The 23,283-nt window shown below is 60.2% G+C and overlaps 1 protein-coding gene across 1 annotated transcript; it reads left to right on the top strand.

The window, feature by feature from the left end:
• Positions 1 to 9,731: 9,731 nt before the first annotated feature.
• PDCD1 (programmed cell death 1) lies at positions 9,732 to 18,067 on the top strand (the record flags this gene model as incomplete). Its single annotated transcript, XM_082841065.1, has 5 exons — positions 9,732 to 9,807; positions 15,963 to 16,322; positions 16,678 to 16,839; positions 17,464 to 17,498; positions 17,834 to 18,067. 5 exons carry the CDS (start codon positions 9,732 to 9,734, stop codon positions 18,065 to 18,067), a joined length of 867 nt encoding a protein of 288 aa, XP_082697191.1.
• Between the last annotated feature and the right edge of the window lie 5,216 nt (positions 18,068 to 23,283).

Raw genomic sequence — 23,283 nt, 5'->3', positions numbered from 1 at the left:
GCTGGCGCTGGGATCCCCAGTGCGGTCTGAGGGCTGCGCTGGCTGCGGTTCCTAGCGAGCGCCCACCCGCCTCCGGCACCGACCAATTGCCGCCTTGACAACCGTCTCGTCTCCATAGCAACCGGATTTGTCTCAGAGAAATGAGAAATAGGCCTTTTTTTCTGACCCTTTTGCGTATTTTTTATTACGCCAGCAGTGGATTTTCATTTTAGGAAAAATCAGAAACATAAAAAGGACAAACTACAATACGATAAAAATCGCCCATAGTCATCATTGTGGTGCTGACATCCACGTATTTTCGGTGCCTATGCACATATACATTTCCATAATTATTTTTCACAAATAGGAAATCTTACTGAACATATTATCCTAAGGCCTGCTTCTTTTACCCACAGCGTAGCATGGACGGTGATGCCCATTCTTCTAAATATCTGATATTTTCCAGTCTGTGGCTGGGGCATGATCTACCTGCCCGGCCTCTGTCCTTGACCACGGTGCTAAGTCTTTGCCATTACAAACAAAGCTTAAGGAACTTTACTGAACATGTATCGTTGCAAATTTTCCCATGACTTTTCTTTTTCTTTCTTTTATTTATTTTTTTTGGTGTTTGTTCAGCTGCGCCACGCACGCAGCTTACGGGGTCTTAGTTCCCCGAGCACGGATGGAACCCGCGTCCCCTGCAGTGGAAGCGTGGAGTCCTAACCACTGGAGCGCCAGGGAAGTCCCTCCCAAGTCTTTTCCTTTCTTCATACTTTTTATTGACTAGAAATGTACATTTACGTAAAAAATGCCTTAAAGGTAATGCACAGCTTCACAAATTACTCTAAAGTCTTAGCTCAGGACCTGAAGGAGCCGGCCCCCAAAGCTGTCTGCGTGCCCCATACCCGCCGCCAGCAATCCCCTCCCGGCAGGGGCACCGCCGCTGGGAGCCCTGGCCGCTCCACCCGAGATGCAGCCTGTTTGGGGGCTTTGCGCCTCCCCTGAGAGGAAGCTCCGCCCCGCGTCTTGTGCGCATGCGTCTGGCTCCTGCGCTGTCTGTGGGCCAGCTTCGCGCCCCCCCCCCCCGCCCCACCCCGTGTGTCCAGTACTTGGTGAAGGTGCGAGGGTGACATGGCTCGAGGAAAGAGCCAGCCGAGGCTCGAGGGTTGAGCAGAGCCGGGAGGGGCCTGAGCCCCGGGGCGGTGGGGGGAGGGCTCAAGCGAGCTCCCAGGGGAGGCGGCACCCAGCGCCCTGTCCCCTGGGCAGCGTGGCTCCGCCGAGGAGCTGGCCGGCCCAGTGCCACGGAAGCGGGTTTCTCCGTGGGTCCAAGGCTGTGAATCGGCGGCTCATGTTGACGAGAGGAAAAGCTCTGACCAAGTGAAACAGGGACATGGACTGTCGGGACGGTGCTCAGCAGCCAGCAAGTCCCCCAGCGCCGCGGCTGGCGGGAAAGGATGCTCCCCCAGGCCGTTCGGCAGCTCCCAGGCCAGAGCGGGCCTCATCCGGAGCACCCCGCCCGGAATGAGGGTCGTGGACCCTGCCCCTGGGCCTCTGGGCAAGCGGCAGTGCCCACAGCAGCGAGCTGCCTGCTCTGTGTCCCCTGCCGAGGGCTACGGCACCTGCCGGGCAGCCGGCTCCAGGTTCAAGAATCGCTGCATCCACCCCTGCTGGGAGCGGGCCTTGCGGACCTTTCCTGCAGCCTGTTCATGCCCAGAACCATCTAGAAATTCCAAGGCGCAGACTTAGCACAGCCTTCGCCCCCAGTGAATGCTCTGCCCATGGCCTGTTCACCTCCCTGTGGGCCTCCTCCCTATATCCACCTGTCTCGTGACTCTGCCTCTGTACCCTGCATGCTGAGCAGTTTCTTCTCATTTTTCTCCCAGTTCCTTGATTCTCTCCTCGTCTGTGTCCAGACTACAGCTGATCCTGTCAAGTGACTTGTTCATTTCTCAAACTTCCTTTTGGCTCTCTTTCAACTGGATGACATCTTTCTTCCTTGCAGCTAAGTGTGACAATGAGATAGAACAGGAAATTATTGGAATGTGCTTTGGGGAAGGTTCTGTAATATGGGACCAGGTAACCAGGGGAAGTCCAGCTTTTCCCATTCCACTTCCACCTTCTCTGTTCATCAGTGCAGAGGTGATGGCTGGCACTCCTGCAGCCACCTTAGACCATGAGGTGACCTTGCAGATGGAAACCACATGCTGAGACCCTGAATCCTTGAGGGCAGTTGGAGTCACGATACCACTTCAGGGTCGCCTACCTCTGGAGTTCTTCTTCAAGAGAGAAATAAACTTCTAGCAGCCATTTTCTGGGAGTTTTTTGGTTATCACCCAGCCAATCATAGCAATTCTAAGGTCCTGAATTTTGCTGGTCAGTCCGGGGCCATTGTGTGTATGTGGGCACCCATGCTGTCCTGTCACATGCCTGTGCAGGGGGCTGAGGGGATGGCTGTAGCCCTGGCCCAAGGAGCCCCCACCGAGCTCTCCCTCTCTGGTAGCACCTCCAGGCACAGCGGCCCTGGCTGTGCCTACACCGTGCTGGGTGTGGGCACCCTCGCTCTGCCCAGACCAGACCACAGCCCTGTACACCAGGCCACCCTGCAGGCCTCTCCGCTCCGAGACCACCAACTGTCTCTGACTCTGGGGGAGAGTCTTGGAATCATAACTCACCACCCCCTGCCCTGGAAAATAACCTTTGGGTGATGAGACGGACCCTTTCAAAATGGAAGGAGCCTGTCGCCTCCAACCTTTCTCAGGACCTCCTCAGTCTGGCCCAGAGCCTGATCCAAAGGCCCAGGTGCAGACCCCGGGGAAGTCAGCCTCCACGTACCTCTTTCCGTCTGCCCATTTATGTGCTCCCCAAACCCACGAGCCAAGCCCCCTGCAAAAACTACTTACAGGGTCAGCTAACAAATTCTTCAGGCATAAATATCGCCTCCTTTTCCTTTTGACCAGAGAAACGATGGGCGAAGCAAAACGCACGCACCACTCCGTACGTGATTCCTGGGTTGTGCGGCGTGTCCTGGAACCACGGGTCCGGCTGTGCGACTGTGCAGCCCGTAGGTGGGGTGGGAGAAGCCCTTCCTCGGAGCCGGTGCGAGGACGCTGGCACCGCTAAGGACAGGCTCTATGAACAAGGCTCGTAGCCACGCCCTCTGCCTCTACGCTGCCCTCCACCTTCTAACCTATGACAGCCTCCCTGGGGCACTGATGACCCCAGTCCGGGGTGGGGTATGGGTGGAGAACGGTGTCAGGAAACCAGGTACCATTTCTATACGATCGCCCCCCTGAGGGAGACGCCGAGGCCCCTCTCCCCATGGACACTCTCTGGCCTCCCCCCTCACACTCACTGCCCTGATCGGAGGGCAGGGGCAGTCCTCACACTGGGGGCTTCCAGGTGGAGCATGTGAAAGCAGACCTTCCGCAGCCCAGGTGAGACACGAGGACAGTCTCCTGCAGGAGTGTCTGTCACCCTCTTCGCCTGGCTGGCTCCCCTGAAGCCCCTCACTGCGACCCTGGACGAGGGAACTGCCCCATTTGGACCGGGGGTGGGGAGGGGGAGGGTGGCAGAGGCAGGACCGCACAGCAGGGAGGCCTCAAAGCTGGCAGCCAGGTCAGGGTCAAGGGGTCGCTGGGTCCAGCACGAGGCCAGCCAGCTGATTGGCTTTGCTCTGTCAACAGGGCCCCACCTTGTGTGTCTGGACAGGAGAGGTTGAGACAGACAGGCAGACAGACAGACAAGAAGAGAGACTTGGGCAGAAGCGTGGTGCTCAGCTCGTGCTGGGCTCACCTCAGCCCCCCAGACCTCAGCAGAGGGGGTGCAGCTTCAGGAACATGGGCCACTCCCTGAACCCCAGGTCGTGTGGCCCCCCGGGAGGCCCGAGCCCAAGCATGCCGTCGAGGTGTGTGTCCGGGGCCTGCAGGCAGCAGGAGGGGGTCCTGGCCAGCAGCCGGGACAGCAGCCCCCACCCAGCCGGTTCTGTTCCTAAAGGCGCTTCCCGCCATCCCAAGTTCCAGCGTCCAGCCCAGCTGCTGCTGAGCGAGGGGCCGGCACCTCCGCCAGGTCCCGGAAGGAGCCGTGGCATCGGGCAACAGAGGGGACGGACAAGGGACGCAGGCGAGGGGGCACCTTCGGGGTGAGCCGGCACAGGCTGGGCAGAGGGGACCCGGCCCTCCAAGTTGAGGACAGCCTGCCCAGAGGGCAGCAGCTCTTGCATGCCCACGGGGGCAGCTGCACGTCCACCCAGGTCAGTCTGGCACCGGAGCCCGCGGGGCAGCACCTCAGCTGCCTGGGCGACCAGCCAGCAAGAAGCGTGAATGACACCCAGTGGGAGAGGCCAGGGAAGTGTTCACACACGTGTACTACACACACATGAACACACACCCATAAAACACACATACCTATGCACACACAAACACACCACACACATATACACATATACAAATACCAACCCATGTATAAGCACATGCACACATGGGAACAGGTACCAGTGAACACACACCACACACAAAACACATAAACACATGAACACCTACACAGGCATGAACACACACCATACACATACCTGCACATGAATACACACACACGCCTACAAACCTACACACACACATACACATGAACACATACACCCAAACACACACTTTTGGAAATTTAAAATATAAATTTGCATTTAAACTCCCAACAGCATTCTAGAAAGTTTAGAAATGAGGGGGTAAGAAATCTGGGAACCCACCACCTTAGCAAACAAGCCAACTATTATTCTTGTGTACAATAAATGGTGAAAATATTTTGTCCCTATTTTTTAATTTGATTCTTAAATTGGGCAGATAAATTAGGCGCTCTTTTTTAACTTCTGGGAAATGCTTCAGAAACAGGATAGAGCAGAAAGTTTGTATTTGCAATCACTATTAACCATTTCCTGTTCCAACCTCAGACTAGCTGTGAATCCACCGCCCTCCCGGGCTGTGGGGCATCATTTCCACTGTGCTTCTCCCAGTCTGGGTCAGAGGTCACTGACACCACCACCCTCCAGCCCCTCGGAAGCAGTTTCAGGATGATCCTCCCACTTGCTGTGTTTCTCCTGTGAATGGAAATGTCCCTCCGGCTCTGGTGGTGCCTCAGGAGCACGGGAGCCCCCTCTCCCCCACTCTCCCTCCGCTCCTGTCCGGCTGTGCGTGTCACCTTGGCCGGCACACCTGGAAACTCTCGGGCCCCCCTTCTCAAGGTGGAAGGGTGGGTGGCCCAAGTAGGGAAATTTCCCCAGGCTCCTAAGAGCTAGACCCTGCGTCTTCAGTGCCCGCTTTGCTGAGAACCTTCTGGGCCGTTGGCTTCCTTCACTGCTGGTCCCTGGGCTTCTGCAGTTGGTCGGGCAGGAAGCAGCCGGCAGCCTGATGGACTGGGTAGAGGTGGGGTGCCCCACAGACACAGAACACACACCCCGCGGCACCTTGCACCCAGCCACCCACGGATCCCAGGACCAAAGCTGCTGCTCACCCAGGCCCTGCACATGGGATCCTCCCAGCGGGACCACCCCAAACTAGATCCACCCAGTGCACCTCAGCGGAGAAGAGCCAAGTGTGCCACCTGCCACGGAGCACATGCGGGCACAGCGACGATCCCAGTGGAGACAAACGCATGCGTGGACCACTGTCCATGGGATCATGCAGCATGAGAGCCCCACCCCGCGGGCCACTGCCGGGCCATCCCACTGTGTGCTTTGTGGAGACAAAAGTATATGCTGGAGGGTGGACCAGTGGATGCAGGGTGAGAGCGGAAGGGAGATGGGTGTGGCTCAGAGAGGCACAGGGTGTCCCGTGGTGACGGACCTTGGCATCATCTCAGAGGGCTGGATGCCAGGGCTGTCACATGGCTACATCGCACAGCACTAAACACACACAAGTCAGTGAACTAAAACAAGGCCCTCTGCACTCCTCTGCTGGGCCGTACCCATGGCAGCATCCTGGTTGTAATAGCAGATGGCAGTTGTGCAAAATGTTATCACAGAGAGAGACTCGGCCCCACGTGCAGAGCCAGCTCTGTTATCCTCACAACTGGGAGCACACCCGCAATCACCTCAATGACAACGACACACAGCTGTCGTCACTGGAAAGCCCACTGAACTGGGGGTCCCCTGTTGGCTCTGATGAACCCAGTCCAGCGCCTGGTCATGTGAGAGGGTAATAGGTGGGACCAGGGGAACGGAGGCCCTGGCTGGGACCCCGGCTGGAATCTCCCAAACCTGAAGGGGTGAAATAAGGATGCAGGACAAGGACAGGGCCAAACATCAGGGGACACAGAAAGGAGACAGATGGAGCCCTGACCTTCCCTCTTCCCTCCATCCAGGGAGCCTATTCTGTCCCTAATGAAGGATGGTGAGGGAGGGGGACAGGTGGGCACAGTGTGTGGGGTGGGCACGGTGTGTGTGGTGGGCACAGTGTGTGTGGGGGGACAGTGTGTGTGGGGGGGACGGTGTGTGTGTGGTGTGACAGCATGTGTTTGGATGGGGGTGTTTGGGGGAGAGTGAGCTGATAAGCACGGGGGAGCTGACTTTGGGGGGCCAGCACCCCGGAGGCTCTGGGGCTCCTACCCCATCCCTCACTTGCCTGCGTCCCTCCCTGGCTCTGACCCAGTTGCTCTGCTGGTCCTGCCGACCCCAGGCCATGTGCACCCCCTCCCCACCTCCACAGTCTCTGGGTCCCTTTCAGCCTCCTGAGTCTGGGTCCCCCCCGCCAGCCCACAGTCCCAGGGGTGTCAGCGGGGCAGGGGTTAAGAGGCCGGAGGGAGGGGAAAATCAGGAGGGGAGAGGAAGGGAAGGGGGGGGAGAGGAAGGGAATGGGGGGAGAGGAAGGGAATGGGGGGAGAGGAAGAGAATGGGGGGAGAGGAAGGGAATGGGGGGAGAGGAAAGGAAGGGGGGAGAGGAAGGGAAGTGGGGAGAGGAAGGGAAGGGGGGAGGAAGGGAATGGGGAGAGAGGAAGGGAATGGGGGTGAGAGGAAGAGAAGAGGGGAGAGGAAGGGAAGGGGGGAGAGGAAGGGAAGTGGGGAGAGGAAGGGAAGGGGGGAGAGGAAGGGAAGAGGGGGAGAGGAAGGGAAGGGGGGAGGAAGGGAATGGGGAGAGAGGAAGGGAATGGGGGTGAGAGGAAGAGAAGAGGGGAGAGGAAAGGAAGGGGGGAGAGGAAGGGAAGTGGGGAGAGGAAGGGAAGGGGGAGAGGAAGGGAAGGGGGGAGAGGAAGAGAATGGGGGGAGAGGAAGGGAAGGAAGGAGAGGAAGGGAAGTGGGGAGAGGAAGGGAAGGGGGGAGGAAGGGAATGGGGAGAGAGGAAGGGAATGGGGGTGAGAGGAAGAGAAGAGGGGAGAGGAAGGGAAGGGGGGAGAGGAAGGGAAGTGGGGAGAGGAAGGGAAGGGGGGAGAGGAAGGGAATGGGGGGAGAGGAAGAGAAGGGGGGAGAGGAAAGGAAGGGGGGAGAGGAAGGGAAGTGGGGAGAGGAAGGGAAGGGGGGAGAGGAAGGGAAGAGGGGGAGAGGAAGGGAAGGGGGGAGGAAGGGAATGGGGAGAGAGGAAGGGAATGGGGGTGAGAGGAAGGGAAGAGGGGAGAGGAAGAGAAGAGGGGAGAGGAAGGGAAGGGGGGAGAGGAAGGGAAGGGGGAGAGGAAGGGAAGGGGGGAGAGGAAGGGAAGGGGGAAGAGGAAGAGAATGGGGGGAGAGGAAGGGAAGGGGGAGAGGAAGAGAATGGGGGGAGAGGAAGGGAATGGGGAGGAGAGGAAGGGAAGGGGGGAGAGGAAGAGAATGGGGGCAGAGGAAGGGAAGGGGGGAGAGGAAGAGAATGGGGGAGAGGAAGGGAAGGGGAGAGAAGAAGGGAAGGGGGGAGAGGAAGAGAATGGGGGGGAGAGGAAGGGAAGGGGAGAGAAGAAGGGAAGGGGGGAGAGGAAGAGAATGGGGGGAGAGGAAGGGAAGGGGGAGAGGAAGAGAATGGGGGGAGAGGAAGGGAATGGGGGGAGAGGAAGGCAAGGGGGGAGAGGAAGGGAAAGGGGGAGAGGAAGGGAAGCGGGGAGAGGAAAGGAAGGGGGAGAAGGGGGAGGGACAGAGGGTGAGGGAGGGAGGTGGGCGGGTGAGGAAGGGCCTGCATCGCCCTTTGTGGACACAGTCTGAGCTCTCGCAGATGGAACTGAGGTGAGGGGTAGTGAGGAGACCCCCCCCAGGGTCAGACAACACCTCCCAGCTCAGAGCACACCCCCACCCTCCAGCCCAGCCTCGTCCAGCCCTGGTCCTCAGAGGAGAGCTGAGTCCCCCAGAACAGAGCCTCAGGGCCCCAGTGTGAGTGCCACATGCCTCACGGGGACAGGGTCAGCAGCGAGCAGAGTGCTGGGTGCCTGGAGGCCCTGGGCTGACAGGAGCCCCCCCCAGGGCTGCAGCCCCCCGAGGGGAGGCCAGGGGGGAGGGTTTGCCAGGAGATGCCTGTCGGCATGGGGTGTCACAGGGGTCAGCTGCGGCCACTCTCTCCCATACCAGCCACCTGAGCCAACTGGCCAGCTTGCCCCCCGACGCTCGACGCTCTCGGAGCGCACCTGGTCGGCAGGGACCCCTCCCACGCTCCAGGCCTCGCCGTGCTGGGGCCTCAGCAGCTGAGGCTTGGGGAGTGGCCCTCTGTTTGCCGCTGAAGTCTCCTCCGCCAGCGGCGCGCCCGAGACATCGTCTTTGATGCTCTTTTCCCACCGTTTCAGCTTTCTTTAATGTTTTCCCTTCACAGCGAACCCTGAGTGTCTCAGAGCCGGAGCTGAACAGCAGCTGTCGGGCGGTTTCAGTCTCTGTCATCTTAGCCGACGAGACCTACACATTGCGCCACTAATATCAGCAGTTTTATTTTTCCTGTTTTCCATTCATTAGAACAAAACGCTTAGAGCGAAATGCGGTGAATAATCCAATCACTTCACAAATGTTCCGGCTGTGCGGGGGCGGGGTGGGGGGGGAGGCGGGTCACGGACCCCAGGACCTCCCCCAGCCTGAGGCAAGTCAGTCCTGGAAGGTGAGGTCTGCATTACCCGTCAAGCCCCGGCACTGGAGGGGCTCAGGAAGCTGCTGATAGTGGAAAGATCTGGAAACGCGGCCGCCCCCAGCCCCGACGCCCCTCAGCACAGGGCTAGCAGGGTCACCATGGGGGCAGGGAGGGGCCCAGGACCCTGGGTAGGACAAAAGGGAAAGGGTCTTAGGTGGGCCTGGAGGAAAGGCCCCAGACCCTCACTGCCCACTGGGGGCAGCAGTGTGACCACTGCCCACAGCCCGCCGGGTGGCGGGGGCGGGCAGTAGAGGCCTGGTGGTGCCTGTGATGCTTCAAACACTGTGGCTCCAGGGACCTAAGCCCAGAGAGGGCAGAGGGACGGCTGGGGAAGGGGAGCAGAGAAGACCCTGCACCCCCTCCCAGCGGACCCACAGGCTCCGGAAGAGTCAACAACAAATACAGAGACAAGAATGCCCGGGATGGAGACGCCCCTCCCCCGCAGTGGGAGGAAGGGGGCCAAACCCACCTCCCCCTCCACCTGCCTCCGTCTCTCTGTTTCTCTCTCCCTCTCTCTCACCTCGTCTCTGTGCAGAGCATCTCTCTCCCTCCCACCAGCTCCCTGCCCAAGGGCAGGAGGAGGAAGGGGGGGGAAGGGGCTTGGGGCGTGGCCCTGCGACCTGACCCGGACACGTTCCTTTCCTCCTGCACTTCTGCAAGCAGTGGAGGAGACAGCATGCCGGGCGGGCTGGCGCTCCGGGCATGGGGACCCCGCGGGCACTGTGGCCACTCGTCTGGGCCGTGCTGCAGCTGGGCTGGCAGCCAGGATGGCTCCTAGGTATGTGGGTCGGGGCTGGGTGGCGGGGGGTCAGGCTGGGCAAAGACCTCCGGTTCTCAGTCTCTGGCGGGGGTGTGGGGGGAACCAGGCCCCTGAGGCCCAGCACGGCCCCTGGCAGGGCGCTGTGTGGCTTTGGGCAGGTGAAGGGCCCTCTCTGGGCTCTGGCTCCTAACCCACTCCCCTCACCTGGTGGTGAGTCCCTTCCTTGCTTGTGAGCAGGCAGGAGTATCCCAGCTCTTCCTGGGAGTCCCGAGGGACGGGCAAGCTCATGGCCCTCTCCGTAGGATGAAAGGGCTGGGCGGCCAGAGCCCCAGACCTCGGCCCCACTTGTGTTTCCCTGGGGGGAAGGGACTGACTGGTTCCATGAGGGCACAGGCTGGGTGGCCTGGAGATGTTTCTCCAATTATGTCAAAAGTGCAACAGTTCCAGTAAAGACCCATCCCGTCGTGGGCCTGGGATGAGCCCCACCTGGGCCTCTGGACGAGCTGCCCTGGAGCACAGTGCCCGGGCACATCTGGGAGCGCCCACAGCAGGTTCTGGAGCGGGTCCCGGCCCCAAGCCCCTCAGTGCGGGCTGTCCCCTAGGCAGGCCCTGCAGGCCCATGGCCAAAGCGGTGCTCAGGGAGAGGCCCCTCCTGGCTGCCCTGCCCTCAGCCACTGCGCCCGGTGCTGCCCTGATGGGAAGGGTTCCCCAGCCAGACCCAGGGCCTGTCCTCTAGACCTCGCTGGGCTCAGGGGCCAAGGGCCCTAGAAGGGCCAAGCCGAGGTGAGGCTGCCTGACCCCCACTGGCTGCCAGTCTTGGATTCTGTGCCCAGAGGCCCTCAGTTGTCTCTGCCTAGCCGGGCCTGCTCAGCACCTGCTCAGCGCCCAGGTCGCCCTGCTTTTTCCCCACACCTGGCCTCGCTCTCAGGATGGACGGAGGAAACTCACAGCTGCAGTCAGTGGTCCAAGAGCCTGTGGCCAAAAGGTGCCCTGTGCGGAGGCTTGCGGAGCCCAGGCACGGCATGCGGTGGAGACGGGGTGTGGGTGGAGACAGGGTGCGTGTCATCCCGGGAGGAGGAACCAAGGCCCGGGGGTTCGGGAGGCGCTGTGACTTGCCCTCGCCACCCACTCCCCACCAGGGCCCCTTCCCAAAGCAGGGGAAAATCAAAACGTGAAAGGGGCCGGCCTTGAGTTCCAGCTGAAGCCGACACTGGTGAGCTTTGTGCCCTCAGGCAGGTCCCTTAACCTCTCTGAGCTGCGGTTTTCCCACCTGCAGTTTGCTGATAATAATGCCTGCTTTATAGCGTCATGAGAATTCGATCTTATAAGAACTGTCTGGCCCAGCCTATGACACATTTTTTTAAGTCAGATATGTGTTATTTTTTTCAATGTACAAACTTGAAAAATATTTGAAAGATACAGAAAAGTTACCGAAACACAGCAGTGAACACCCTCACCCAGAGTCTTCAATTTGGTAACCCTGGCACATTGGCTTTCTGTGTTAGTTTGCTGGGGCTGCCGTAGCAAACTCCCACACCAGGCGGGCGGCTGGAACCACAGAAGCTTATGGGCCGGCGGTTCTGGAGGCTGGAAGTCGGACCTCGGTGTCACGGGGTCCCTTCCTCCCCAGGCTGCGAGTAAGACGTGGTTCCAGGTCTCTCCCAGCTGCAGGCGGTGGTGACGATGCTTGGTGTCCCTCGGCCTGTGGACACGTCACCCCAGCTCTGCTCTGTGTCACACGGCGTCCTCCCGTGTGTGGAGCTGTCCACGCATCCCCTTTTCCCCAGTAAGGACACGGTCGTGTCGGGTTAGGGGCCGCCAACCCCACACCTCATCTCAACGGATCACATCAGCAAAGACCCTGTTCCCAATAAGGTCACATTCCAGGGTGCTGCTGAACGCGGGTATTTGGGGGCCGGCGCAGCCCACAGCCCTCTCCATCCGTGCACTGCTGGTCACCTGAGCGTTAGTCACAGACTCTCCTAACGCCCGGGATGGTGGCTGACGCAGTCCCATAGATCAGATGCCCTTGCGTCCCGAGCCTGCCGTCTGGCTGGGCTCTTTCCCTGACGGAGCCGAGTCCAGACCCTCAGCTTCAGCCGGACGCCACTGTCCTCAGCCTCCTCTGACCTACAGCAGGCATTTTTGTTTGTTTGTTTGTTTTTAATCGAATCTCAATTTTATTTTAGATATGGAAATCCTTAGAATTAGGAGTTTTTGAGGTGTAATCGGCATAGCATTATATTAGTTTCAGGCATACAGTGTATTTGTATTTGTATATATTCCAAAATGATCACCTCAGTAGGCCCAGCTAATATCATCACCATATACAGTTACCAGATTTTTTTCTTGTGAAAAGAACTATCAAGATCCACTTTCCTAGCTACTTTCAAATACGCAACACAGAATTATTAACTCTAGTCACCCTGCCGCACATCACACCCCAAGGACTTATTTATTTTATGCCTGGAAGTTTGTACCTTTTGACCACCTTCACCCATTTCCCCAGCCCCTACCTCTGGAAACTGCCGATCTGTTCTGTATATCCATGAGCTCAGTTTTTGTCTCGTTTTGTTTTTTTGGGGTTTTTTTAGATTCCACATATAAGTGAAATCATACAGTATTTGTCTTTCTCTGCCTGACTTACTTCAGGCAGAGAAAGACAAATATTCTCTAGGTCCATCCAAGCTGTCTCAAGTGGCAAGATTTCATTCTCTTTTATGGCTGAGTAGTATTCCATTGTATATATACCACATCTTCTTTATCCATTCCTCTGTCGATGGGCACTGAGGTCGCTTCTGTATCTCGGCAATTGTAAATAGTGCTGCAGTGAACATTGGGGTGTATATATCTTTTAAATTAATGTTTTCATTTTCTTCAGACAATACTAAGAAGTGAAATTGCTGGGTCACATGGTAGTTCTGTGTTTAGTTTTTAAGGAACCTCCGTACTGTTCCAACAGCATCTGTGCCAGTTTCCATTCCCTTTTCTCCATGTCTTCTTCACCACTTGTTATCTCTAGACTTCTTTTTTTTTTTTTTTTTATCTCTAGACTTCTTGACGAGGCCATTCCGACGGGCGTGAGGTGATACCTCATTGTGGTTTTTACTTGCATTTCCCTGATGATCAGTGACGTTGAGCATCTCTCTTTTCATGTGTCTGTTGGCCATCAGCATGTCTTCTTTGGAAAAATGTCTCTTCAGGTCCTCTGCCCACATTTTAATCAGATTGTTTGTTTTTTTGCTATTAAGTTGTAAGAGTTTTTTATATACTTTGGATATCAACCCCTTATCAGATATCTGATTTGCAAGTATTTTCTCCCATTCACTATGCTGCCTTTTCATTTTTTGATGGTGTCCTTTGCTGTGCAGAAGCTTTTTAGCTTGACGTAGCCCCACCTGTCTGTTTCTGCTTTTGTTGCCGCTGCTGGCATTCCTGAAGGAGCCAGGCCAGGTGTGCAAGCACCTGCCACCTGGGAGGTCACAGACATGATGGTCCTTCTTGGGGCACCCATCGGAGACCCGTCATACAGGGTCGCTCCCTCTGGGTCCACTGCAAAGCACGGGGGGGGGGGGGAGGTGCTCTTCTCCCTTCGGGATGAATCAGAGACCTGAGGTAGGGACCCAGCAGTCCGCTGGGCAATGCTTTCAGCACCCACTGGTGGGTGTTGCCTAAATCAGGTGTTAGATGGTAGCTGTGAAATGTGGTCTCTAAGGCCGCCCTGAGCCCGTGCCAGGCCTCCCTCCACGGGAGCCGGGCCGGTGCCACCTTGGTGCTCACAGTGTGCCCCACACCCAGGCACCCCCCAGGGTCTCTCCCTCCTGACCCTGCTGAGGCTCAGCGGCTCTCTCCTCAACCCACTCCCCAAACAGAAAAACAAGCCTGGAGACCCCTCACTGACATTCCATTATTACATAAACAGACAACATTTAAATTTTCAATTACTCAAACAACATAAGAAAAGATGCACAGACATCCATCCTGCAGGGATAAAGGGGACCCCAGGACTCGGGAAGAAGCTCTGTTAGCATCCCAGGCCAAGGCTGATGTAGAGGGGTGGGGGTCACACAGGAGCCCAGGCCCCATCTGGCTCTCCCGCCTGTTCCCAGCGCCATCTCAGCCCTGAGGTCTCCAGCCCCACACTCCCTCTGCTCTGCTTCCCGTGATGCTTCTGGGCTCTCGTTCCAGGGAACCATCTTTCTCCATCTGGGGGGCCTCTGAGCGCCCCGTGAGGGTCCCCCCTGTGGCCCTGCACGCTGGCCGGGCCGCCGGGAGCCCCTTTGGGGAGGCGGCTGCTTCCTGGTCAGTGTTGGGTCCCGAGCGGCCCCGGGTGATGGGCTGTCCCCTCCCACACTACCCCATGGACACTGCCCTTGACCTGTGTCCCAGGCCGGCCCCCCAGCAGCTGCATCCAGCCCCTGCCTCTGCCCACACTGTGAGGGTCCGGGGGGGCGGGGGGGACAGGCGTCCAGGTAGGGCTGGGCTGGGGTAGGGGTCTGAGGGGCAGCAGGGGAGCCATGCAGAGAACCAGGCCAGGGACCTACGTAGCCCAGGGTCCCAGCTACTCAGGTCCAGATTCTGTGAGAGCCCCACAGAGAGCAAGCAGGTGGACAAGACACTCAAATGGCCACCAGTTCAGGCTGGCGAATGGGGGGGCGGCGAGGGCCTGCACTGAAGACGAGCGGCCCGTCCATGCGGGCTCGCCAGCAGAGGTCCCCACAGGCGCTCACGGGGGCCCTGATGGAGGGGCCTGTGCAGGAAGGGAGGCTCCCCAGGGGGCTCACTCGAGGCCTTGGCAGGTGGGAAAGGGGGGGTGGCGTGGACACAGGACGGCTGGGAGCACAGTCTGGGGGCACCACCCAGAACAGCGGCTCCTGGGGTACCTGTGAGGCGCCCTGGGTCTCCGGACCCAGAGGCGGGCTCGGTGCAGGTGGGAGCCCTGGGGTGGGGGGCGCCCAAGGGCCTTGTGCAGAGCAGGACTCTCGGATCCGGTGCACCATCACCCCCGCGCGACTTCGACCAAGTCTGTGTCCAGCAGGTACCGAAGCGGCGGCAGGGCGGTGGCAGGGGAGCAGATGCGGGCCCCGCGGGGCAGTGGGCCTGGCTGAGAGGGGAGGCCTGGCCGCCCTCAGGCCGCCCCGGCCTCCCCGCTGCCCCCGCCCCTCCTTGCCAGTGGGACGGGCCTCCACAGAGATGCGAAGACAACCGCCAGCCCTGCACAGAGCTGCCCCTCCACAGGGGCTGGGGGTGTCCCCCTCCCTGGAGGAGCGGGCAGGGGGCTGAGGGGGGCTGGGTCTTGGGGGGCAGCCTCAGGCCTGCCACTGTGTGCAAATCAGGGGCCACTGCGCAAGCTCCCAGCATGAGCCGTCCGCAGGGGCTAAAGCACCGGGTGTGGGTTTGGCCACATGTGGGTCCCAACCGGGGCCCCTCCCTGCGACCTGGGCCATCACGTCAGCCTGGACTCTGTGTGGGGTGCGGCTGGGCACCTCCTGGGAGGGGCTGCCCCACCCCCAACCCCCCAGCCAGCGAGCTGGGTGTGAGGGCATGCACACCCGTGCGTGCGCGTGCCAACGTGAGCTGCGTGTGTGTGTCGGCAAGGCGGGCCCCTGCACGTGGCGGGGCATCCCCAGGTGGGGCCTGCAGACAGAGCCCAGGCTCGTCCGCGCTGGCCTCTGGGCACCAGTCCGCAGTCGTGGCACGCCCAGTCAGCAGTGCCCACGGGGGGAGTGGAGGGGGCGCTCCCAGCTCTGAGCTGGTTCTGAGCTGGAGCCTGCCGGGGCTGGGTTCTCCGTGGGACGCCCCCACCAGCCCAGCCCGGCCTCCCAGTTACCCTCCCCCTCCCCCAGCGCAGGGAGCGTGGGGGTCAGGCCTGCGGGGACTGGCAACTGGGACTCAAGGAGGGAGAGGGTGAAGGCCCTTAAACCACCACTGCGGAGGGGGAAAAGCGAGGGCCTGGAGGTCAGAGCCAGATCGCAGCCTGGCCCCAGGTCTCAGTAGAGTCAAAGGACAAAGTCGCACCCCGGAGCGGCCCGTGAGAGGCGAGCACCCGTCCCCAGAAGCACTGCACAACCTTCCCATCGACAGGCCATGGGAGAGTGGGCGGGGAGGGTCTGGTGGGCGGGCTCCATACCCCTTCCGCACACCCGCCCACTGCTCCTCTCTCCACCCCTCAGATGCCCCCAGCAGGCCCTGGAGCCCCCTCACCTTCTCCCCGGCCCGGCTCACTGTGCCCGAGGGGGCGAACGCCACCTTCACCTGCAGCTTCTCCAGCAAGCCCGAGCACTTCGTCCTCAACTGGTACCGCATGAGCCCCAGCAACCAGACAGACAAGCTGGCCGCCTTCCCCGAGGACCGCAGCCAGCCTGGCCGGGACCGGCGCTTCCACGTCACGCCGCTGCCCGGCGGGCGACACTTCCACATGAGCATCATGGCCGCCCAGCGCAATGACAGCGGCGTCTACTTCTGTGGGGCCATCTACCTGCCCCCCAAGACGCAGATCAACGAGAGCCGGCCTGCGGAGCTCACGGTGACAGGTGAGGGCGTCGGCGACCCGAGGGCATGGGTGAGCAGGGCGGGGTCTGGGCAGCCAGCAGGAGCAGCCTCAGCCATGGGGCATCGCGGGCAGGGGTCGCCAGGCTCCATTCCAGGGCTGTCCCACACCCAGGACCACGGCGACCCACGGCCCTGGCTCTGCGTGCCTGGAAGCACCCCCAGACCCACTTGTCCTCGAGGAAGAGGCCGGTGGCAGGCGCCTCTCAGGATGAGCTCGTGCTCGGAAGCTGTGCCGGGGTGCAGGCCGGGGCGAGACTGGTCAGCGCAGGTCTAGGACTCGCAGAGGGCAGGGCCCTGCGTCCCCCGGCTCTGACTCCTGTCCTGTTGCCCCTGCAGAGGGAGTCCTGGAGCTGCCCACAGAGCGCCCCAGCCCCCCACCCAGGACCGAAGGCCAGTTACAGGGCCTGGTCGCCCGTGTCACAAGCGTCCTGCTGGGAGCTCTGCTGCTGGTGCTGCTGACCTGGGTCCTGGCAGCCGTCTTCCTCTGGGCCACTCGGGGTAAGGCCGCGCCAGTCTCCACAGGCGCAGCCCACAGTCTCCCTCCCTTCACCCCTCCCCTGCTCCTACCCCCTCCATGTCCCCCCACAGGGAGGGGCCAGACTGGGCTTCCCAGGGTCTGTGGTCCCCTCACAACCCCTGTGCCTGCTCTCAGGAGGGGTGTGAGGGAGGGGAGTGGGGAGGGCAGCCCCCCCGCAAGGCTGAGTCACCTCAGGCTGCACCTTAGGCTGCAGGACACTGAAAGCTCTTCTAACCGCTGGGCGCCCAAGGTGAAAGCCACAGCCACCTCAGGCCTGGAGACCGCTGAGGACACCCCACCCCTTGAGTGGGGTAGGGGTGCAGCCCAGCTGAGAGCAAAGCCCCTGTGGGAGGTCATCTCTCCAGGGAATCGCTCTTTCCGCCTTTAAATATTTTTGAGAACGTGCGGGGATCACTGATGATGCGCCCGCTGTGTGTGCTGCGCCAGCCGAGCGGGCGCTGCGCACTGGGCTGGGCCGCACGTGAGGCCTGGAAGCCAGGCGGGCCCTGGGGACCAGACAACCCAGGTCCCTTCCCAGGGACCCCTGAGACCCCCGCCACGACAGCAGGGCCTCGGGGCTCCCTGACTCCTGTGCTTCTCTGCAGAGGGCTGCGCGCGCAGGAGCGAAGATCAGCCTCCGGTGAGCGTCCTTCCCTTGGCAGTGCTGTTGCCGCGGCCGCACCTCCCGGGGGGGAGGGGGGGGGCGGCCTCAGAGCAGCCACGCCCCTCGCGCGCCACCGCTGCGTGTCCGAGGTTGGGTGGCCAGCCCTGCCCTGCTGTGCGCGCGCGTTTAAGAGAGAGAGAGAGAGAGAGAGAGAGAGAGAGAGAGAGAGAGAGAGAGAGAGAGTGTGTGTGTGTGTGTGTGTGTGTGTGTGTGTGTGTGTGTGTGTGTGTGTGTGTGTGTGTGTGTGTGTGTGTGTGTGTGTGTGTGCGCCCCTCGGAGACCGACGACCCGTCCCTTCTTCTCTCCCCAAGAAGGAGGGCTCCTCCACCGGGCCTGCGTGCACCGTGGACTACGGGGAGCTGGACTTCCAGTGGCGAGAGAAGACCCCGGAGCCCCCGGCCCCCTGTGTCCCGGAGCAGACCGAGTACGCCACCATCGTCTTCCCGGGCAGGCCGGGCTCCCCAAGCCGCAGGGCTTCCGCAGACAGCCCGCAGGGGCCCCGGCCACTGAGGACTGAGGACGGACACTGCTCCTGGCCCCTCTGACCGGCTTCCTCGGCTGGCCCGAGTCCTTCAGACCCTCCGCCAAGAGCCACGGGGGCACCTTCCCTGGAAGAGCACAGAGTGGTAGGGCAGCCCAGGAGGTGAGCCTGTCCAAGGGTGACCACGCCCACCCCTGCCAGCACCTGCCAGCCCTGCCCGGCTCCGTGGGCGGGGGAAGGAGCCTCACCCCGGACTCCAGACCCAGTCTCAGGCTGAGCTGGCCAGAGCCTCCCTCCTACACACGCCAGCTGCCTCCCAGGAGGGCCTGGTGCCTGGACATAGGGGCCCGCGGGTCCTGGTTGGAGACTCCGCCTTGGAGCAGGCCTGGTAGGTCCAGCACGGATCCCTCGTGGGGCGCACGGGGAAATGCACAAGGTCAGGGCTCCCCTGGGGCCTCGTGTTCCCCCAGGCCTGGAAGAGAGCTCCTGGCGGCGGTGGGGCCCCTCCACCCTCACGCGTGCCCAGGCCCGTCATGCAGCCCAGGAAACAGGCAATGAAGGGAGCTGGCGGAGCTGGAGTCACGCCGCCGAGGCCATCCTGGGGGCCCTGGTGTCCCCGTGTATCCCCACTTCTCCTTGGCGCCCATTCACAGTGCTACTTAAAGGGGCCTCCGCCGGGCCCCCTCCAGGGCACTGGGGCAGGTGCGGGGCCCCCTCGGCAGGGACCCCTCCGACGGAGCCGCCACTCCCTGTGGCCTGCACACAACGTCCGGGGCAGCTGGGTGTGGGGGACTCTGAGGCACGTGTCCCTTCTAGGGGTTCACGCACACTTCCTTGCTCTGTTACACTGTAATTAAAGAGTGATGAAAGCTCTAAGAAAGGCGCCGAGGGATTCCCTAGTGGCGCAGTGGTTGAGAGTCCGCCTGCCAATGCAGGGGACACAGGTTCGTGCCCCCAGGCCGGGAAGATACCACATGCCGTGGAGCGGCTGGGCCCGTGAGCCATGGCCGCTGAGCCTGCGCGTCCGGAGCCTGTGCTCCGTGGCGGGAGAGGCCACAACAGCGAGAGGCCCACGTACCGCAAAAAAAAAAAAAAAAATGGCGCCGAGTTTTCCTGCTCACTCATTGCACACCGGCCTGAAGAAGTAGGATGCGCCAGCCTGCCCAGCCTGGCCCTCACTATCCCAGAAACACACTGGCCCTTCAAGGCCCCTCCTCTCCGTCCCCACCACACTCACGCCCACAGCCTGAAACCCCTCCGTCTTCAGGGGGCCACCGGGCACCGCCCCCCAGAAGCCCTCTCCAGGCTCCACGTCCCTGGGTCCCGTAACCCCCTGCCCCCGAACCTGGCACAGGATGTCCCCAACTGAGCAGCTGTGCCTGAATGTCCTGCCCCAGCCCCACGTGTCCCCACACCAGGCCGGCGGGGGGATGGAGTGGGCAGGTGAGCGAGTGGGCTGCCGCAGGCTATGAGTGAGCAGGTGCCAGGCTGCTGGGGGGGCTGGCATCTGTGGGGAAACCCAGTCCCTTCCCCTCTACAAACTGGATGATGGTTCAGTCCCCCAGGGAGGGGATGCACTGCCACCACACAGGTCATCGGCTCTTGTCCCTGACTACCGTGACAGACACCCCCAACCTTGCCCCCCCCCCCCCCGCAGTGAGCCTCGTCCAAACCCGCAGGTGCCGGGAGCACAGCAGCCCCCACCAGCTCCTCAGCCCTCGAGCTCACACCCTGTGCCTGCCATCCTGGAGACTGACCCAGGCAGAGGGAGAGTCACCGGGTCTGGGACACTGGAGGGAGCACTGCTGGTGAATTTTGCAGACGACGCGGGCTTTTGTGCCTGGAAAACCCAGGAGGTTCTGTGGGGAAACTGCTATGGCAACAGGAAAATCTAGTCCAGGAGCAGCTGTAAGATTAACATCCCGAAATAAATGGCTTCCGTACATCCAACGGTAACCACTTAGAAGAAAAAGTGATAGCGAATATTCCGCCTATGACAGCAACAGAAAAGATTGTGTTCAAGGCGTAGATTCAGTGAGAAAAGCACGAACCCGCAGGAGAGCAGAGTACCGGCGTGGCCTGGTGATCTGGGGAGGATGCCTCGACGCCATCGAGACGTCAGTTCTTCCTAATTATACAAATTTAATACGATCCCTGTGAAAACCACATTTCTGCAACCGTAAAGTTCATCTGGAAAAATAAACAGGCAAGTAACAGCCAAGAAAACCAGGAAAGGAAAGTGAAAGAAGAGCAGCTTTATCAGATCTAATACTGATGATCATTAAAACAGTGGCGTTAGCACATGAAAAGGCAGGAAGAGAGCCAATGAGTGGGGAACCATAGACTTCCTAGGTGGTGCTGGGACAGCACAGCTATTTGGAAAGTATAGTATAGTAAGGTAGATGCATCCCTCCTACCCTGTGCTTGCATCAATCCCAACCCTATGAGACACAGGAGAAAAACCTACCAGACCTTCACAGGGATGCCGGCTCACCCTAGGTGCCATGGAAGAGAAGATGGGGAAATTCAGCTGTGTAAATTGGGGAAAACCCTGTAGCACATCAAAAACATCATCACGAGCAGACTGGGGAAGGAATTTGCAATATCACGCAGAAGGGTAACGCTCCAATTATAGAAAGGTCTAAAGTCGGGGAGACAGCAAGGTCAGAGTTGCAATGGAAAAGCGAGCCAGAGAAATGACGGACTGTTCACGCACATGCCTCCCACATGTTATGTGCACACATATCCCTTAAACAGGGAAAGGATGCTTATTTTCACTCAAAATAAGGAAACTGCAGATCACAGCCACACCTATTCACCAGCCAACTCGGAAAGCTTGACTACACCCTGGGCGAGGATGCTGGGAAGCCGCTGCTTAGCACTTAGTGGAGCATTTGCCCTTCACTCCTGAGCCCCACCTGTGCAACACCTCCCGGGGGTACCAGCAGAAACGGGAAGCACGCGGGGTTCACTGTGCTGGACCTGATGGCTGAAGGTAGGGAGGCCCCGGGGTGGCAGGAGAAGGGGCCCCGCCCGGACTCTGGGTGAACTGGCTCCTGGGCGGCCGCCAGCCCTCAGGTGTGTGCAGGAGGGATGGAGACACTCGGCCCCGGAGCACGGAACCAGGTTGGGGTCCGGTCAAGAGACAAGTGGGCAATCTGAGCATCAAAACTGCCAAAATTAACATAAAACATCTCATTGATTCGCACACTCTGAGCAAGTTTAAAAGCCCATGAGCTCATACTGATACTGGAAAAATTTTTTTAAGATGAAAGATCAGGGAGGGAAGGAAGTGGCCTCGGGTGTGCTGGCAGTGCCGGCCGCCCTGGCAGCCGCGCTCAGATAAGAAGTGAGACCGAGAGCGACACTCAGCACTTTGCATCCGCCTTCCCGTAAGGCGGCCCCTGCCACCTGCCGCCTGTCGCCTCTCACTTTTTCCGTTCCCCTGCTCTGCCCCAGCCGCGTGTGTCACCGGCCTGGGGGGGCATCGCGCCCACCCCCCGCCCACACCCGTTCCAGCGGGTCAGTCTCTGCATCAGCGCCTGTGCATGTCACGGAGCCACAGCGTCGGGGAAGGGGGAGAGGGGGAGGGCGGGTCTCAGGGCTCCCTGCTCCCAGCCTGAGACCCCGGCAGCGCACCAGTTTCCAGGTGCTCCCTAGCCGAGCCCCACCTGGCAGCCCCTCTGCCCAGCAGAACACCCCCTCGGGCCACCTGTGCCCTCCCGGTCCCTGGCTGCTGTGCGGGGAAGTGGGGGTGGCCAGACACCTCACCATAGGAGTCCGAGGTCCCACAAGGCCTGCGGGAAGGGAGGGGGGCGCTGTGGCCAAGGCCAAGGCCAAGGCCTCCTGGCAGCAGAGCTCAGGTCTCAAAGTGAGCCCAGCCTTGGGAACAGGGAAGCGGGCCTGCTGTGCGGCGCCTGGGCTCTCAGCCCTTGTGGGTTGGTGGTCTGATGTGGACGGATGTCCCTATGGTCTGAGTGAGGTTCCTGAGTGTTTGGAGACTTCAGAATGTGGGGACCCCCCTGTGAGTGACCAAGGCGGTGCAGGGGACCCTTCCCGGGGGTCCTGTACCTCGACCCGGTTGGGCTGCCCCATCCGCTGGGGGGTGGTCTGTGTTCCTGGCTCCTGAGCCCACGACTTGGGTGGGCAGGGGTGGCGGGGGCTCCCCACAGCCCTTGCCTCCCGCGGTTTGTGGTGCCATGGGCTTGCCGCAGGTCAGGGCCGCCTCTGAGAGCCACTTTAGGGGAAAGATGTGTCACCTCCCCATAGCCCTGCTTCTCGGGCCCCGTTATCTGAGCATCACAAGGCGCTCGGCTGCTGGGCCCTCGGGCGGGAAGAGACTCCGGGCCAAGGCACCCACACGTCCATGCAGATGGCGCCCAGCCTCACATCCGCCCCGAGGGGCGCCGGCCCCCGGTGGCCTGCCCAGTGGGCACAGAGCCACATCTAAGAGCCCCCCAGCCGTTTTGACTTCTCCCTGCCAGGGGTCCCAGTGGGGGTCGTAGCGCCTCTAGATTCAGCTCCTGTTGGTCCTTTGGGCAAAATGGGGTTGGCCCAAGGGCATGGCCTGAGGGCGGGGCCTGAGGGCGGGGGGCGGGGCCTCAGGCACGCGTGTACCAGCGTCCCACCGACCCACCGACCCACGGCGGCAAAATCCATGATTGTTTTTTGTTTTTATCTCGGTCTGAATTCCGAAAATATACTATCAAATGCTATTATTCAGCCATTTAAAACATTAACTAATTAATTTAAAAAATTCTGTCCATACACATTCATAGCAGCATTATTCACAGTAGCCACAAGATGGAAGCAACCCGCGTCCATCAACTGATGAAGGATAAACAGAATGTGGTCCGTCCATATGACAGAGTATTATTCAGCCTCAAAAAGGAAGGAAATTCTGAGTCATGCTACACTGCGAATGAACCTTAAGGACATGATGGTCAGTGAAATAAGCCAGACACAAGGGGATGGACACCTATGATTCCCTTATATGAGGTACTTAGGTAGTCAAATCATACAGAAAGTAGAATAGAGGGTGCCAACAGCTGGGGACGAGGGGTTGGGAAGTTAGTGTTCAGTGGGGACAGTGTCAGTTTAGGAAGATGAAAATGGGGCTGGGGTAGAGAATGGTCATTGCCACAGCTGTGGCAAGTCAGAGAGGCTGGAGAGCCGGGCGAGCTGATGCTGCGGCTGGAATCTGAGCTGTCAAGAGCAGAATCCCCTCTTCCTCAGGGAAGCTCAGCCTTTTCTCATAACGCCTTCAACTGGTTGGGGGAG

Source organism: Leucopleurus acutus, assembly GCF_964270905.1.
Source record: "Leucopleurus acutus genome assembly, chromosome: 6".
In the NCBI taxonomy this organism is placed as follows: Eukaryota; Metazoa; Chordata; class Mammalia; order Artiodactyla; family Delphinidae; genus Leucopleurus; species Leucopleurus acutus.
Note: the sequence above shows the minus strand (reverse complement) of the source record. Positions and strands in the feature narration are given on the sequence as shown.